The 19,435-nt window shown below is 39.7% G+C and overlaps 1 protein-coding gene across 5 annotated transcripts in view; it reads right to left on the bottom strand.

Moving 5' to 3' along the window:
- Positions 1 to 11,127: 11,127 nt before the first annotated feature.
- PCMTD1 (protein-L-isoaspartate (D-aspartate) O-methyltransferase domain containing 1) overlaps positions 11,128 to 19,435 on the bottom strand; it is a 47,656-nt gene continuing 39,348 nt past the window's right edge. For all 5 annotated transcript variants that reach the window (XM_075706508.1, XM_009482931.2, XM_075706512.1 and 2 more), the window contains one exon: positions 11,128 to 13,800. In XM_075706508.1, coding sequence (XP_075562623.1) covers positions 13,430 to 13,800 — 371 coding nt within the window. In that variant the 3' untranslated portion in view covers positions 11,128 to 13,429. The remainder of the gene's footprint in view (positions 13,801 to 19,435) is intronic.

The raw sequence follows: 19,435 nt of genomic DNA on the forward strand, positions 1-19,435 counted from the left end.
ACAGTGTTGAGACTATTAAACTTACTGCTTAGCAGCTTCAGGTAACATACTGTATTTGAGAAAATTAATTTAATTATGATCAAATCCAACCCAAAGTTCTTTTATTCCCCTGTAATTTCCAGCCATTCATTGTTCACCCATTTCATAAACTGACACTTGCTTCCGAAGCTCCAAAAAAGCATCAGGCAGATCACTATTGAGGCTATAAAGACAAAAACAATGATTACAAAGTTCTCAACATTGTAACTCATTCCTAAAGGCAAACTAGCACAACTCCCGACTTGGATCATCCCATCCACGCAGAGAATTGGACAGGCAAACAGGGTGTGTTTGTCTACAGCAATTTTAATCAGTTACAATCAAACTAATTTTGATTTTAAACAGTTCACAAAGACATGGCAGGCTCAAAAACTTAACCACTTAGAAGCATATACTCTAAAATAATAGTAATTTGATAACCCCATGCTGCTGTAATCATTAGCCAGTGTTCCTTGTTCATATTACACTCCCACAAAACAAGCATTTCCAAGCATCCCCTTCTGATGTACAAACATAAGGAAAGCAAAAATTACATGTGGGAACCTTAACTAAATGACAGTAGAAGTAATCAAACTGAAAAACATCTGCTATTACTGGCTGTGCAGTGAAGTTTGCTTTAAAAACTACAGTGTGGGAGGCTTATCTCATGAGCACAGAAAAGGGTATCCTGGCTTAGCAGCAAGGAGAACTAGCCAAAGCCCAAACCCTTCAAATGCACATCAGCCTCCTCCACCAGCAATCACACTGTGTGGCCTCACTGGGTGGACCTGCCATCTAATGTGCTTCAGCTTCCATTTGTGTGAAGATATTTCCTGCTATTTATATTACCACCATATCCAGCAGCTTTTTTGTTCAGCCAGGACACCCAAGCACCATGTGACGTAGCCACACGGTGCATTAAATGAGCACTTCTCATTTAAGCAGACAGTTTTCTGTACTGCTGCTGTCTTTTATTCTGCTTGGAGGTCGTGCCAGCACTAGGCTTTTTGGAGCTGCTACACTTTCACCTTTGGTATCTCCAGAAATTCAAATATTTTGACGTTCTGCTCATGTATTGGGACAGTTTCCCCCTTCCCACTGCCCCCAAGCCCATCTCTCCTTGCCACTCAAACTCTTCCAACCCAGGCGATCACCTGTGGTCTGACCCTTCCCTGGAGCTCTCCTGAAAATGGGCAGAGCAAGGCCTTACCCTGTGGCCCAGGGTAACATCTGAGGAAGGTGTCTGTGTGCCAGTGAGTGCAGAGACTTTTCAAATGGAAAGGGGAAGCAGAGGAAGAGCTTCTCCTCACTTGAATAGTAATGAAAACCAGGCTGGACAACTCAGCTGAACGTGTGCCTACAGGGCGACAGGGCAAACGTTGCTGATGCCAAACTGCCATGCAAAAGGAGAGCTGCCAAACACAGTCCACTTCCAAAGTTCCTCAGAGACAATATCAATCTCAGGACGGGACCAGCAAGAAGCTATTTAGATGCAGAGCATAAAAGCTACATCACATTCTCTGCAGCCCAGGCAGGTAAACTCACTCACTTTTGCTCTTTTTCCTTCTTCTGCCTTTCATTGTCATCTTTCCCCCTTCCTTCCTAGTAAGAAGAAACTAGGAGGTAAGCAGCTTGCTGATGGGGTTTATCCTGCACTAGGATCTAGGCCCAGCTGCATGAGGTGTCATTTAAATAATAAAGTGCTTCTTGTAGGGAAGTAGTCCTTCTTGTAAGAGCATTTGCCAAAGGGGTTCATTGACACAAATCTTGTTTTCCCGATGGATAAACTGAGGCATGGACTACTGCCATGTACAGTCACCAACAGACCACTGAACAAGCCTCCAATTCTCCCCAGATTTCTTGCATGCCTATTCCTAGGAAAGCTTGTTTCCTCAGATCTGCTGGCAGAATTTGAAGTTTATGACTAGATCCACTAAACAGCTTAGATCTCATAGTTTTAGCATCAGCGTTGCATAGCATTCCCTATCTTTTGGATGCGTTGCCTACAGATTGTAAGTGCTCCTAGTGCCAGGCAACACTAAAGTTTTAGTAAGAACATTTTGGAGACAGGCTCTTTGTTTTCAGCTTTGCATTTTGATGGAAGTAGACTGACATTGTCAGAGGAAATTAATAATGTTCCCTTGGACCACAGTGTACAGCATCTGTATGTGTTCAGAGTCTCCTGTTGGTCCCCATACCAAAGAGATATTCCACAGCAGCCCCCTCCCTGCCTCCAGTCAGCCCCGTGCCTGACAGCAGATTTAAAGGTATGCATGGTACCCTGCATTAAGTGTTCTCCCTCCCTCCAGTCGGCCCCTTGCTTGACTGCAGATTTAAAGGTATGCATGGTACCCTGCATTAAGTGTTCTCCCTCCCTCCGTGTCCCTGAGGCCCCAAAACCAAGGCTGGGGCCAGGCGACAGGGCAACCACAAAGGCCAGGCAGAGCATTCAGCTAAGAGGAGATGCTGAAGAAAAGGTGGGACTGGAAGGTGAGTCTGAAATTTTACAGTTTGAGGAACAGGCTGTTTCATTGAGTCCTACCGTTTATCTTCACTGAGACTGAAATGGCTGAGCATTTACTTGATAGATGTCTGTGCGGCTCCTTTTTCATGAAAAAAGTGCCAATGTCAGCTCGCTCTTTCCTCAGTAGTTGAATTACTACAGGAATGGTTTTCTAATGTTTTCGCTGCTCCCTTGAAGGCACATGCTGTGCGGGTGGGAGATGGGGCAGTCACGGAGAGCCCTGGCTGGGGAAGGGCTGGCCAGACCCTGCAGGGAGCAGGAGCTGGTGCCCAAATCAGCACCTTCTGGCTGCCAGCGAGTTCATCCCACTCCCTTTTCGGGGGCAGACACAGCCCACCCCATCTCTGCATGTCCACTACCTTTTACCTGCTCACAGTTGGAACTGTCTCCATTGTTGTGGCTCTGCCCCTGCCCAGTTCCCACTACATTCCCCTCCTCTTCATCCCCCTGTCCCTTCTTCCCCCAGAGAACTGTATTTAGAGATGTCTCAGCCAAATCCTTGTCTCCCCATCACTCTTTCTCCCCTTTTTGGATAGAAAACCTACCTAGCTTTTTCTGGATTTAGTTTGTTCCTTGTGAGGGTGCTTAAAATAAAATATTTAAACACACATTGGATTGCAGGTTGAAATTCAAGTCCCTTCTCTCCCCAGTGAGGACCCTATCTGCCAAAAACATTTTTTTAGTTGTGTCTGACTTAATGCTTACTGAATTATTCCATTAAAATGATTTTAGTTTAAGACACTCAGAAAAAAGAAAAATCACATTTCCTTTCACCTTCCACACAGGATAATCTACAGCTCAAAAGTTAGCACATTCAAAAGACAAAGAGGATTTTCAAATACTCTGATGTAGCACAGAAGTACAAGGGCTTATCACATACATTCAGTGGGCTATTGTTTAGTGGTGGGTGGTTGGTTTGTTTTTTTTTTTTTTGAGGCCTTACATACATTTTAAATTGCACCCCAAAAACAAGAGAGTTGGAAAGAAGAAATTTGCAGAGCCAAGGGGTTTCAATGTGAACAAGACCAACCCACTCTACACATAAGACCCTGTGTCAGTAAAATGTTAAGCAGCTAACAAATTTTCTTGCCATCCTCTGAGTTATTTGGACAGATCTGGGAGAACCAATCTGTATCCCTTTTAGTCAGGCTAGGTCAGAAATCAAGCAAGGCTGTGCAACAGCAGCCCAACCACCATCTACCAGAGCCAACAGGTCTCGCTGGGGTTTTGAAGCCTTACAAAACCTAAGGAGTTTCCCATGCAGGGTATGAAAATCAGCAGCTTACTCTCCCAAGCTACAATACTATCAATGCCATTTTGCATCTTCTCTTTCATTGCTGTTCATTAGTCCCACTCCCTCTCATCCTCCTACTAGTAAAAACCCAGAGCAAACCAGGAACAGCCTTTGTGCCCATTATTCACAGTTCCTCCTCACCTTCCAACCTTCCTCCTTCTCACATCCTAGCAAAACCTTCATGCTCTTATGAAGGCTCTATTTTGCATACTTCAAACCAATCCAGAAAAAGCTTCACTTCAAATTTGAACAAATTCTTTTAAGAAAAAAACGTAAAAACTAATGTGACATGAAACTCATTACACACTACTTGCATACCATACTGCTTTCCTACACACTTCACCTCTTCTTTGTCTTATACTATAAACTCTTCAGAGACAGGACATTTTTTTGGAACAGTGAAATCCAGTATTTATTGGAGGTGATAGCAGAACTCTTATTGACTTGAATGGAATCAGGATTTCATCTTTTTCAGTTACTCCTGAGTAGACTGCAGCTCTTTATCAAAACACATTTGCAACTGCTAACACATTCATGTTATAGGTAAAATCCAAGCCAGAAATTTATATTCTGTTTGAAGAGATGAAGTTTCTAGAATATTTAATTTCTAGTATGTCAGAGAACACTACAGTGAAAAGCTTGCTGTTCAGCTGTTTTCATTAATGATTTTATTGCCTGTTCTTAGCTATATCCCCAAGCACTAATTAGGAAATTGCTTTGATAGAGCTTTAAAAATTGTCAAAGCAGCATAGCTGGCATTTTTGCCATTCTTGTTTGTGACCAAACACTTTCAATAGCCTTTTCAATCTCCTTTTTTTTTTTTTTAATATTGATTCCGAAATCTCCAAGCAACTTAGCAGCAAAGCCAGGCTGCATCATTAAAGGCAATTAACAAAAGCTATCATGCCCGGGGAGGGAGGGAAGGTGGTGTGCGTGGGTGGGTGGTGTGCGTGGGTGCATGCATGTAGAATTTGAACCTAACAATAGGCACATGCAAATACATACTTTGCTTTATGGTGCTAAGACCACAGTGGGGCTTTTTGCCCCCCCCCCCCCCAAAAAAGTTAAATAGGTAAATGAAACCTAGTATCTTGCTATTTTGCAGAAGCCACACATCCTAGAACTTGTGGGGAACAGCATGGGATTCACAGCTATCAGCATGATGACATGGGAACTAATTCAACCAGCCACAAATATTGAAGCCTAAGAGATGAAAAGATAGCTGTTACTCGCTTACATAAATTCTCCCAACATGGAAGTTACATCTCCTGCCTGTCACAGGGGAGCTTGCATTGAAAACCTTTCTCTTCCTCGTTTTGAGACAGCACTTGCATCAGTATCTCTTACCGTCTACAATAGCATCATTCACCACCTCCAAGGTCTGCGGTCTAGTTCAGCAGGAGTGTTTTGAGCTTTCAGGACAAACTGAACTGGGGAATACCTACTCTGTGATCCTTGTTGGGACTCAGGTGACAACTAAGTCACATTAAACCCCATGGCAACCAGGTGGGAATTGGAAGTAGCAGTTGAGTTGAAAAAACCTTTGCAAATCCTTTGATTTTTTTTTTTGCATTTGCCCAAAAAGGATCTCGTAACTCCGTTATCCACTGGTGTTCAATGTTTCATCTGTGATCTGTTCCTAGAGGTGACATTCTCCTGCATCTTATATAAGCAGTGGCTTGCAATTAGTGACCACTGGTGTCCATGGATTAGATACAAGGTGAAAGATCAGCAGTGGATTAAAAAAAAAAAAAAGCAAGGTTACTGTGACAGAACTAAATCTGACTCACCACAATTGCTACCACCACTGCACAGAAAAGGACATTAGTGTGATGATTCTAATAGCAGTAAAAGGAGATACTATGTTTACAGGAATATAATCAGAATTTATTATTTTCATGTTAGTATCACATCGCTATTGCTCCCCAAAATGTCAGTTACCTCCCCTTCTCCACAGAAAAATTAGAGATACATTTTTGTGTTCCAAGAGGAAAAAAAAATAAAAAAAATTTTAAACCCATTTTCTTGAAATGAGGTAAGGTCATGAGATGTATGTCATTATTAAAAAGATTTAGTAAGGGTTAAAGTTTCCAGATATGGGAGAAGTCACTGAGTGCAGGTACTTAAGATGATAATCCTGTAACAGCTTTCTACAACGTACTCACACAATCCTTATTTTAGGGACTCTCAGGGAGTAGAAGAAAGGAGCTGTGGAACGAAGCACTAAAGGTTTTCGTAAGGAGATGGCTCGTTACCCCTTTCCCCCATCTCAGCATGTACAAACCCTGGTCTGAAAGCTGCTTAGTAGCACTTCACATGCCTTGGGTTATTTGAGCTAACAAGCCTGCCAACCTTTGCATGCATGCAAAACCTCGCTCTGGCCTTTGAACATTCGACATTTATGTCCTCACTCTATCACAATAGTTTAGAAATGTGTTTTGTTTTTCAAGAGAAGTTGAAGCTGCATCCGAGTAAGAATGCTGCCAATGCTCATCTCAGCACTGGCATCATTAGCAAAGCTGAGATCATGCTGTGGAAACAGCATGACAGATCTGTTTGTCTCATGCTTTAAATATGACACTTGCTTTTTGGGCCACCATTTCGTATTTTTCCCGATTTTCAAAAGTAAATCAGCAAGTGCCAGAAGACTGTAAACTCTCAGGACTGCAAAACCGCCAGTTTGCATAATCCAGAGGCTTGGACAGCTAGCTCGGTTGTTGCTGCAAACACCGAAGGTAGGACTAGGATCTGTTTGTGCCACAGCTAGAGGATCTGGGATGAACAAAACTCTTGTTGGGGCCCTGGCAGCAGAGCAGCAAACAGTGCTCCAAGGTGCTCCCCCCTCAGGTTACACACCTCTTTCTCTGGGAAACGCCATCCCACTGGGACCAGGCTTTAGTGCCACACATGCATATTTGCTTTGCTGCTGCCTCCCTGCCAGCCAATGCCTCTGCAACACACACTGCTCTCCAGCTCGGGAGACAAGCAGCAGCACTGTGCAACAGCTAGGTGCAGCAGGCACAGCAGCAGCCAGCTACTGTGTTGTATAGGTCTGTAGGAGTCATGCATAGGTGTAGACTATACCATGCATGGCAGCTTTCTACACAGCCATGCTTTCATCACATGCCCAAATGTCCGGTCCTCACATATGGTCTCAAGTAAGCATTACTACGAAATCAAAAACACCTCTGGCAGCTGAAGACACATAATGCCCAATTACACAGCTAGTCAAGCCCTTACAGACCCTTCTACAGTGTGGTACCTTAAATTTCTATGAATGGAAGGCTTTATCCACATCAGCAACTCTGGAAAGGACTCGGATTGCATTAAAGCATGCCCTGGAAGAAGCCTATTTACTATACCCCTAAAAGAGCAATTTCAGAGAAGTATTTAGAAAAATTATGAAAGGACTCAGAGTAGGATTCTACATCTTTCAGATATGTATCTAAGCAAGTTACTTAAAGAAATATTTCATTATAAAACATCAATGTATGTATGATTTTATTACTTTATTGTCTTTTCTCCCAGTTGTGTCAGCACACAACCTTTTAAGTTTCCTGTGAGGCAATACTGCCCTCTTTTGGTGTAATTCATTATGCATAATGCTTTTGATATTAATTCCCTCAGCAAGGCTAGAAAGCATTTTTTAGGGATGCACTATTTCTTATTTTTGTAGAAAACCAACCTGTTGAGTTTTGAAAAAATACAAATTAAAACAAAGTACTACAAATAACAGACTTAGTTTTGTAGGGTGTTGATCTAAAAAGGTCACTACTGTTAACAGATTACTGAAGCCAACATTATGGAATGTTCAATGTGGATCAAACAGTACAGAAATAGTGCATTTTATGTTTGCTCTTACTGATTACAGCACAAATATGCACTGCATCATTTAGTAGAGACACAAACTGAAGGCCAGGACAAAGACTAATTTAAGTTAGAAAGATTAAAACCAGGTATTTAGAGTGGTTAAAATACTTGCCAAGCAAAATCTCCTTTCAAGCTAACATACAAAGATTACTGTTCGGACACACCTGGGAACTGGGAGCAACTAGTCTTTTGAAACAGGAATCAAAACTTCTTGCTAAATCTTTTATGATGTAAACTGATCTGCTGCTACTATTTACCAGTCACTTCCCCCTACACAAATTTCCCACTTCTCACTCCTCCCCTTTATTCCTGCTCCTGTCCCAACCCTAAAAAAAAAAATGCTTTTTGATCACTTAGTTAAGAGACATGAAAGCTTCTTTCCACCCTTTTGTAACCCTGTAATATGGTACCCGACATTACCAATAGCAGGCCATACACTTTATACCAAGGCCTCTGGACTTGCTACATCTGAGCTTTCCTTGACTCGCTTGTAGCTTTTATTCAGTTCAGCTGTGACAGTAATCTCTTTAGCTGATGCAGTGTCTACAGGTAACCCGTTTCGCTCACATTTATGTTCGTGTGGTACAACCCTAGTTTTATACAGATAACAATAACAAGCAGTTATTGTTGGCAGAATGAGATATTTATCATTCTCAATGCCATAATGCAGAGAAATGCATCCCTGGTAGGACAGCAGAAGCCCTGAGAAGTGGGGACACAGGAGGCAGTGTAGGCAAATATTAGCATGGGATGGCAAGAGATGGGGCCCACACTTGGTACTGGAGATTCCACAGCTGTGCACAGCTCTTTAATTGTCAGTTAAAAAAAATGCAGACCCAAAGCTTGACAAAACTGGTCTTAGGGGCAACAAAATATAGTACCTAACATACACAGACAATCATATATGTAGTAAACTTGGATATAACCTGGTGCTACAGAACAATGAAGAAAGAAGATGCAAAAGCACATTACATACAAATGACTCCCCCAGCTGATCGTGGGAAAGAAAGAAGGAACCAGCAACATCAACAAAATACTCCTCCCACGAAGGACTGATATATATATATAAAAAAAAATATCATTGTTTTCGGCAGAATGATATAGAGTGTAACACTTTCCAAAGAGAAAAAATAACTACCCTTTTCTAGGAAGTAGGGATTGGTGAGCCTCGAGATCTTGACCAGGAATCAGGTGAAAGCTTCAGTAAAAGTGACCACTTCAGTCATGATGGTTTATATCAGAAGATGGAAAGAATCCCTGTCTTGGACACATAGGTTGTCATACAGATTTGTAATAAAGATCTGCAATTCACCAACACAATTTCAAAGGTAAGAGCCTAAAGTAATGCTCCTGAACTAGCTAGCTTCCTTACTTGAGTGACCCAATTTTTAGAAGCATTACATGAATAGAAGCCACTGGGCTTCAAAATCAAAGTACACAGAAATCTGATCGAACTGAATATACTGGTGAAAGAACTCAAAAGGATGTAAGAGAAAAAAACCTAATAGAGAAAGGGTATATCAACAAAAAAAACCTGTACGTCTATTTTCCTGCAAGGAACATTTCTCAGTTTGTGGAGGTACTAAAGATATTTGAAGTGGGGCAGTCAAGTAAACAGTAGAGCAGTAGGATGGTTCAGTATTGTCCTTAATCGGGAAACCCCAACAAATTATTTTTCGGTGAGGAGGAAGATACTAGCAAATGGCAAGGAAACGCTCATAAAAAGAAAAAAGCATTTAGCATGTATTGATACACTTTTGCCCTCTGTTCCCTCTCCTTCCAGCCTACAATCATCATGGCTGCTTGTGAATGCATGAAGGAAGAGGGACAGAAAACAATTCAGTGCTTTCTGCAGTGCTTTTGCTTCTCTCTAGAACTGAAGTATTTTGCAAAACATCCTGGCAAGGTGTTACAGATTCCTAGTTCACAGCAGCAGAGGATGGAGATGTAACAGGAAGGTGTGTTCCCTTAGCTCCCCTAACAAATCTCTGAAAAGCACCACAGAATACAAAGGATGACAATCAGAAGACTCTAGAAAACGTTACCATCATGTTAAAAAGCGTTGATAAATCAGTGTTAGATTCTTGGTTCCACACTGACCATAAACATGGGGCAAGCCTGTGGCTAAACAAGCCAGCATAACTTCTTAAATTGCTCTGTTCAAGTAAACACATACATGGTGAAGCTACAGAAGCCAAAGAGAGGGGCGCTTACCAAGTCAGCCATCTAGATTTTACTGAAAAGTGTATCAAGAAACACACAACTTTAAAGCTTTACTGTTCCACTAACACTCCGATGACCTTCTTAAAACAAGTTTATAGAAAGGACCTCATACATGATTCAAGTGTTGTCAAAATAATTAGCAGCTCATTAAGGTGGAGTTCTGTATACACCTTTCAGAAGAACACACAATTTTATCTTTTATAATTGATTAGTAAATCACACAGAAGGTAGAAGCTTTCAGTTTTACTCAATTACATGAACGATGGAAGGAGACACTCTTGAAGAGATAGGGATTAATATTTAATGAGCTAAACCAGCTTTAATCAGGACACAGCACATTTGATTACATTCCCTATTTGTTTTCAAACTGACAGGTAAAGATGCATTTAAGTAAGTATTTTAGAGAAAAAAACCTGACAGGATTTAGTAAAAAGACAGAAAATAGACTAAGTTGCCAGCACCTAAACAAGCAAGAGACTGCTCACCTGAACAGAGCTGTTCAGATTCATTCCAATGAACACTGTTTCCCAAGTTTCTGGGAGGCAGCTGTTCAGATTTTCCTGAACAACATAGGATTAAAACCTCCAGGTCTCCTGAAAAGACTGCCCTGGTCTCAAGACCTCCTCCAGACCAAAGATGGTAAAATCCCCTGGAAGTTCCAATTAATCACACCCTTCCTTACAATGACCACATTTACAGTATTGCTAGCCAGCTTAGCCTACCCACCTTGCATTTTTCCTCTAACAGCTCACAAAGTAAGGCTGCATGAAGAGGAGTTTCAATAGAAGTGTGACTTGCTATTCTTACCTTAACATTTTCCTTATTTATTTATTTTGACCTAGATAGTTGCTCTGTTGAGGGTGAAAACAATCTCAATATTTAGAAACAAAAAACATGACACTGCTCTTGAGTATACAGCTCAAGTATAGCTTCTGGGCTCTCCAGAAGAAACTAACTCTCCACATGAGTACTTCAAAAGTAGTGCTGGGCCCAAAATAACTTTCCTGTGTCATGAACAGCATCTCATCTTCCAACCTTTGCAAAAATTCAAAGTTTAGCAAGAAGGTATACTACTCTATTTCTGAAATTCAAGAATAGCCTTTATTAAGAAGATACTGACCTAACTATGAAAAAAACTGGTATGTGAATTTCCAAATAACTGAGAATACTTGCACAGAAACAAAGAAATTCAAGCAAATAGAAACCACCAAAAAAACTCATTTTATTGCAACAATGTCCCCATCATCAACTGAGATGGCAAAAATTAAGTTTTAATTCATTTTGCGTTTCTACCTTTTTATTTATGTAAATATAAATCCAAGAGTGTAAAATAAATCCACATATAAAACACAGAAGAAACATTCTCTTTCAGTGACTCCAAAAAAAACTTACATACTGAAGAATCATGACAAGTCATCCGCTGTCCATTTTTCCAAGTATACAGGTGTGAAAGAATGCAGAAATTTATTCTCCAAAAGCATCCTGTAAAAAGTCCTTAAAGTATTTAAGTAATATTTAGTAATCTCATACTCTTGAGCTTATGGATGTAGATTCCAAGAAAAGGAGAGAGAAAAAAAACATCTCAAACTTCAGATTATTTAAACTCCACCTAAAATAATCCATTTAAAACAAGATTATGTTCAATTCTTACAGCTGAAGCATCACAATTACTTTATTAGTATCATTACTTTGGAAAACTATTTCTTATTAGTTTTTCCTTCTTCTAAAATAAAGTCAGAATACTTATTTCAAAAAGTTTTGTTTACTTATACCGTAAATATATTGCGGAAAGTAACTCCACATGCTGGTACAACAGGCCTTCATGAAGTTCCACTTAAACATAACTATGATGTACCTTAAACAGGGACTAAAGCATTAAATGCACCATAAAGAGTCAGTGTCATGGGATTATGTATTATCTGCCTTCTCAGATGCAACAAAATGCTTACATATTTTGAAGTCAATATTGGACTGTTAGACCACATGAATATTGGCTGGTTATGAACATTTGGAGTAGGCACATTTACTGCTTTAGAAAGATGTGATTTTTTTAGTTTTATTGTTATAACACAAAAAAATGTTACCGATATTATAAAATGTATCATGCAGGATATTTCAAGAGCAATGTTTTTCACTGGGTCCAACAGGCAGATGTTTCCAATGACTGGGCTTTTATCATGCCAAGTTCTTAATAAACAGTGTTTTCCCTCATGGTTATGTTACAACAGAGAATGAAGAAATTAAGATGGTAAAAGCAAACAAAGTTAGAAATGAGAACTGCAAGTAACTTCACAACTAGAAGAGGAAAAATCATAGAAGGATTTAAGTCAGCACTATTGTGGGTCCCCACAGTTGCACTGCTACTCTTAGGTTTCCAAAAGATGCATATGAGTTTATAAATATTTTTGTGCTAAGAGCCATGCTCAGAAACAAAATATAGGCTAGCACAAGTCTACTTTCTTGGAGATGCATGTTAAGTATAAAATTCACTTACTAAAGTGCATTTGCTGAACAAATTCTAACTTCTACTATTATAGCTATCCCAATAAGCAATACAAACTAAACTTTGTTGAAATTCTACCTCTACTTAAAAGCAGTAAATATAGATGACTGATACTTAAATTACAATCTATTACCAAGCATTTTGACTCAGCGCTGTGAGCTGTAGAAATAAAGAAATGTACTGTCCTGAACTTCCCACAAATGAGGAAGTGCCTCTAGTTAGAAATACTGACAGTGTAGAATGGAATTAAATATAAGCAGAGCTGAAGGAAGCACTGCTTTGCTTCTTACTCAATATGATGTTTCTTTAAGGCTCTGAGAGAAGCTGTTACTTTTCTCAAGATCTTTTGGCAAAAGACATAAATGCAGAAGTAGCAGGGTCATCTGACATTTCAGAATTTGTATTTTCATGTTTCATTAAAGCCAGTTCATTCAGTGTCTGTAATACATTTATTGCACTTGTGTTGTTGGAATACATCTATACCAACACAGTAATAATGATTGCAACAAAGCCATAGTAAAATAAACTTTAAAAGGGTCCGATTCTGACATTAGAGGATAAGTGTCTGCATGTTTAAAATGTTCCCCTAATAATAATAAATACAGACAAATTGCTCATCAAGTCAGATGTACATGTTTAACAATTATTTAGCATATATAAAATTTCACTCATCCTTTCATCAATACAAATCTGTTAGGGATCAAAAGACTTACCATGCAAAATATTGATTAGTGCTGCATAATGGAATATATATTTCTATCAAGAGTTAAAACAGCATTTTCAAAGTTTAAAGAAAAATAGATTTTTAAAAAGGGATTCTACTGTTGAATGCAAGTCTTCCTTGTAGCAAAGACAAGATAGAAACAAGTTACAATTTATCGCTGTACTTCAGTCTTGATGAAAGACTAATAATAATTTGTCCACCTACTTCTTAATAAATGCTACATTTTCAAGAATAAAGGAACTATCAGTAGGCATTATTTCTACTTAAAACAAGTTATTTCTCTCTGTAATAGGTCAAGTATGCTTTTAAAGATTCAGGTAATGGTAGACTCATAATTTTCTCTCTCAACAGATTTCGAGGAGGCTCTTCTGGCTTCAATGCCTCAGTATGATCTTTATCCTCCTCCTCTTTGTTATCATCTTCCATTCTTTCATCTTCTTCACTATCTAGAGGCTGAGGAATTAGCTGATTACCAACAAACACATAGGTGTTAATCCTGCGTCTACGACATCTCCTGCGTTTTCGTTTCGGAGGAGCCTTCTGAGCAATACCCTTGGCTTTCATCTCCTCGTTTATGAAGTTTCTAAGGGTGCGTCTGATATATATTCGAGCTAGGTCCTGGAGATTCCTAACAGCACATGGAGCTAAAATGAAAGGAAGGTATGTTATACTAAGTGAAATGTCCCTCTAGCAAAAAAATTAGCAGCAAGGCAGTAAGACTAACTTTCAAGAACAATTGAAATTTTAGTACATGATACAATATACAAGTGAAACAAGGGTAGATAAAGCCACCATGACAAACCCTGTGGCACAGGCCAAGAAATTAAGAAGTCTTTTGACAAACGTGCAAGAGAAGTAGAAAGCATGAACAGATTATTAAAATAAATTTAAGAGAGCATACAACAAGTACTATCACCTTTTAGCACCTGGCAAGTCTTGGGACCTACTGCTGGCACTCAAGATCCTGCTGCTGGGAAACAATTTCTACCCCTATGTCACATTTGTTTAGGCAAGTACTTTTCTTCTGCCTCCCTCTTCTACTCACTATGCTTTTCCCTACTTCCTACTGAACCCAACTGGTGAGGGAGGGCCATGTTAACTTCACAGCTGACCAATCAGTTGTCACCCACATCTTTACAGCAGAAGAGGAATCAAACTTACTGAAGTCCTGAAGGAAAAAAAAAAAGCAAGTAACAAAAAGACAAAAGCCACATATCTTCCAATGACAGACAGGTAGGTGATAACTGAGTATTGCTGGGCTAGTGGATGCCTGGCCTAGAAGAGCTACACCTGGCTAATTCCAAGGAAAACAAGAACAAAAAAACACACCAACTAAAACTGCAGCTTGTTCAACTTTCTTGCTGTCATTTTTCATCCTATACAAAGTAGCATAACATTAATGGGGACTACAGCAAGGAAGAAGTTAGTGAAGAAATAATTTTGATAATTGTACTTCCAATATTGCATTCAGCTTAAGACCACTCAATGTATTTAAAACAAAATCTGTTGTTTCATACACTGACTTCAGTTCCATGCTAGTTACTCATATTTGAGACAGAAAGGATGTTTATGACTAGCAATACTGATTTCAGCTAATGCCAACAGAAATAAAAACACCTGCAAGCCCCATTTGTTTAATATAAAACCAATTTAAAATTCAAAAACACCACAGTACCTAACCATCCGAAACACATGTATAAGATCAGGCAAAAACAAGCCATGACTGCAGATTGTATGCCAATCACAGTAAATGCAAGCAGAAGGTATATTAAGTAATGGACTAGCAGGCATTTGACCCATATGCAGAACTGTGTAAGAAAGATTTCATAAAAATCAGAAGAAAAAAAATATTCTATTCCCTTCAAAAGAGGATAGAACAAAATTTTGAAACACTGCATTGTGAAAAAGGTGCAAAAGCAGTAAGCTCTCAGCTTTCTTATCCTGTAAGATAATAACAGAACAACCATATTATTTTTAGTGTGAGTTATGACTGATTATATTCTATTTGATTTTGAAGACAACAGCATCTAAAAGGTTTAAAGACAAAGTAAGCTCCTCAGTCACATCCCAGACCATAAGCTATAATTGGTAATTACCAAAAATTCATACTACGTAAAGGTAATCAAGCCTAAAGCTCCTGCACCTCTGTTCAGAAATCCCAGACAGACACACAGCATAAAGAAAATGAGCTTTTACAAAGCTTCAGACTTGCTGTATTTAAAACCAAAACCAAACCAGACAGACATGCTTGATAGGTAGGAAGGATAGTTAGGGAGTCCTACAGTGAGACAGTCAGAAAACTTTCGTATGCAGGTAATTTAAAATCTGTTTGAATGCAGAACTACTCAGGAGAACACCCAGGGAAGACTTCAAGTAACAGAAGTAGCCTTAAGTTCCACTGATATTCATGGATTTAGCCAAACTGACCAAGGAATACAACTCACTTTCGATTAGTGATCTTCTCAAACTTCATGTTTAAAAATTACATTTGAGGGTAACCAAACTTAAAAATACAGTAAAATTTAACTGAATCTAAGAAGTTTCATCTTTCCTCCTTCATTAGGATTAAATAAAAAAGAAAATTAGACTTCAATAAAAACTATCATTGTGACTTAACAGTGATGCACTGCGCTCATGATCAGACAGGTTTTAGTCTACCCAGTATACTGTGGGTCAGCACAAGTTTACCTCCCACAATAAGTTAAGCATGAAGCTATACAATCATGTTAACATCCTGCTCAAATGTAAAACTTTGTTGAGATGCAAAATATTTACTTTACCAATGCTAGTGGTGCTTGACCTTTGTGACACAGCTTACAGTCTACCCAAAGACAGAGTTCCTCCTTGCTTGCAACATGCCACACAGGTGTAACCACTCTGGTGTTGAATAAGCCATCTTAAATCATTTACACAGTACATGAGAATCTGGATGTGGTTTACTGCCAATCTGTCTTCACTTCTCTCCTAAAAGCATTAATCAAACTATTCACATTAAGGGTTTTTTTTTTTTTTAAATGAGAAGAACATGATGCAATTTTTTGATGCTTAATGTCCACTTCTTTTCTATTGTCTAGCAGCAGTGAACTGTGCCCTAGCCAGTAACTAAGTTGGTAAAATGACCCTTTTAGCAACACCTTTGTAGTTTTCCATGAGAAAAAGATAATACTTTGAGAATGACTGGCTGACAGATATTTTACTAAGCCCTATGCAAATATAAGAGTTATAACTGTAGTCTATATATAACACTACCTATGTGTCAGAAGGCATTCGAGTTGTCTGAAGTATGGCACAGCCACCATGTTTACTTAGTAGCGACCTGCAATTTCTGGCTCAAGTTTACAGAAGGATAATGTTTACTAGACTACTCTGAACTTTTAAGATAATTTACAGGTGTGTGGGTTTGAAACAGACAATGGTACTATAAAAGAGCAATTAGCTAAAATTTTTATTTCTTGAGCTTCAGGTCACTTTTTTTTTTTTTTTTTTTTTACACACACCCTTTTTTTTTTAAATACTTGATGATAAAACTAGACCAGCCTGCACAGTGGAAAGAAGCATATCTTACTGATTTCATTTTATCATGCAACTTCAAGACACTGTGTCTTTTTTCTTTTAAATATTGCCAACTTAGTAGCACATTTGCATGTTGTTTTCTTATTCTCACTAAGAGTCACTTTGAAATTATTATATTAAGCTACTTACAGGAAACATCTTTATTGTACTTCAGTTCAGTTCTGAATGCTACTGGTCTGCACTATTTTCACTCTGAAAATTCACGAACGGTGATAGAGAACACTTGAAAATCCCATCTTCTAGGGAATTAGACTGTAGAAAGTCATAGTTAGACCAGAAAGTTTGACAAGCCACCTCCGTGCTTCACTGTTAGTCATGATATAGCCTGGCTATTATGGCCTATGTCTAAATCAAAGAACAGAAGAAGAAAAAAAAATCTTGTATTAACAAGTCCTAGAAACTATGCTAAGGCACATGGATGACAGGGAGGTGATTTGACACAGCCAGCATGGCTTCAACAAGGGCAAGTCTTGCCTGACCAACCTAGTGGCCTTCTATGATGGAGTGACCACATCATTGGACAAGGGAAGAGCTACGGATGTCATCTATCTGGACTTCTGTAAGGTCTTTGACAACACCTTTGACACAGTGCCCCAGAACATCCTTCTCTCTAAAGTGGAGAGACAGGGATTTGATTGATAGACTATTCAGTGGATAAGGAATTGGCTGGATAGTTGTATCCAGAGAGTAGTGGTCAACAGCTCAATGTCTGGATAGAGATCAGCAACAAGTGGTGTACCTCAGGTGTCCATACTGGGACCAGTACCGTTTAGTATCTTTATCAATGACACAGCAGGATCGAGTGCACCCTCAGCAAGTTTGTAGACACCACCAAGCTGAGTGGTGCAGTTGACACACCCGAGGGATGGGATGCCATCCACAGGGACCCAGACAAGCTTAAGAAGTAGGCCCATGTGAACTTCAAGAGGTTCAACCAGGCCCAGTGCAAGGTCCTGTACCTGCGTCACGGCAACCCCTGATATTGATACAGGGTGGGGGATGAAGGGATTAAGAGTAGCCCTGCGGAGAAGGACTTGGGTGTACTGGTGGATGAAAAGCTGGACATGAGCTGGCATAATGTGCTCAGAGCCCATAAAGCCAACCATATGCTGTGCATCTTTTGATACATCAAAAGAAGTGTGGCCAGCAGGTCGAGGGAGGTGATTCTGACCGTCTACTACGCTCTGGGGAGACCTCATATGGAGTACTGGAGTCCTCAGCACAGGAAAGACATGGACCTGTTGGAGAGGGTCCAGAAGAGGGCCACAAAGATGATCAGGGAGCTGGAACACAAGGACAGGCTCAGAGAATTGGGGTTGTTCATCCTGGAGAAGAGAAGGCTCTGGGGAGACTTTATTGCAGCCTTTCAGTACTTAAAGGGGGCTTATAAGAAAGATGGGAAAGACTTTTTAATAGGGCCTGTAGCAACAGGACAAGGGTAAAAGAAGGTAGATTCAGACTAGATATAAAGGAAGAAATTTTTTGTACAATGAGGGTGGTGAAACACTGGAACAGGTTCCCCAGAGATGTGGTAGTAGATACCCTATCCCTGGAAACGTTCAAGGTCAGGTTGGATGGGGCTCTGAGCAACCTGATCTAGTTGAAGATGTCCCTGCTCTTTGCAGCGGGGGTTGGACTAGATGACCTTTAAAGGTCCCTTCCAGCCCAAACTACTCTATGATTCTAAGTTAGTTTTAGGAAATTACTTTTGAGGTCTCAAAAAGCAGGTGTTAAAGCAACCAAAATGAATTATTTCTGCAAAAGAACTGATTACATAAAGGAAAGGATCAGCTATACTTTGAACAAAAAAAGTAAAGGTAACTATAATAAGGAACTGTCCTTGGCAAGCTCTCACACACTCTCAAAATTAATAGCCAGATCAGTAGTTATAGGCAATGCAATCTGATAGGACATCCTGGACTCCCTGAAGGGTTTATACCTGTTTCACAGTTTAAAAATGTGCATGGTGGCAAGAAACATGTGAAGAGGGGATTAGTTCCTTTTGGTTACAGGTTAACAGAACAAAACAGGAGAGAAAAGCTATTATCTTCTAGACTCTTCACTGGGTTTAAGTTCCCACATTACTGAAGCTCTGTGTATTACCCTACTCCTAGCCCTGACTACCCTGACAGAAAATTTCAACTCTACACCTTTCTCCGCCACTCCCCCCCCCCCCCCCCCTTCCCCTTATCATGCTATCTTATCATCTTGACAAGAGATGTGCTTTCAGAGACTTTCTAAATACCTTTACTAACCTAATTCAAAGCATTGCAGCTAGAAAGCCAACCCCAGTGACTACTAGAAAACAGCTACGCATGACTGTATCAGTTGCAGGCAGACACAAGGACACTCAGCTATTAATATCCTAGAGTACCACAGCTGCAGTTCAGACCTGTTCCTTCCATTTCAGGCCGGAAGAGAATATTTTTCTCTAGGAGACCATCAGAAAGTTAGCACTCCTGACAGACCTAATATTAGCTTGCTATTTTATCTATCCCTCACTATAACAAGAGAAGCTGAACCTAAAAGGAAGAGAAGTCTGGAAAAATAAGCTGGAAACACTGTATCATTTTATTTCAGGATATTAACTGTTTAGTAACAGAGAACATGCGCCAGGAGCACAGGAACGTATCAGTGAGCTACTGCTTTGCTAAACTATCATACTATGTCTGTATAGCATAGCCTGCCCGTTTCCAGACCACCACC

Source organism: Pelecanus crispus, chromosome 2 (genome assembly GCF_030463565.1).
Source record: "Pelecanus crispus isolate bPelCri1 chromosome 2, bPelCri1.pri, whole genome shotgun sequence".
Lineage (NCBI taxonomy): Eukaryota > Metazoa > Chordata > Aves > Pelecaniformes > Pelecanidae > Pelecanus > Pelecanus crispus.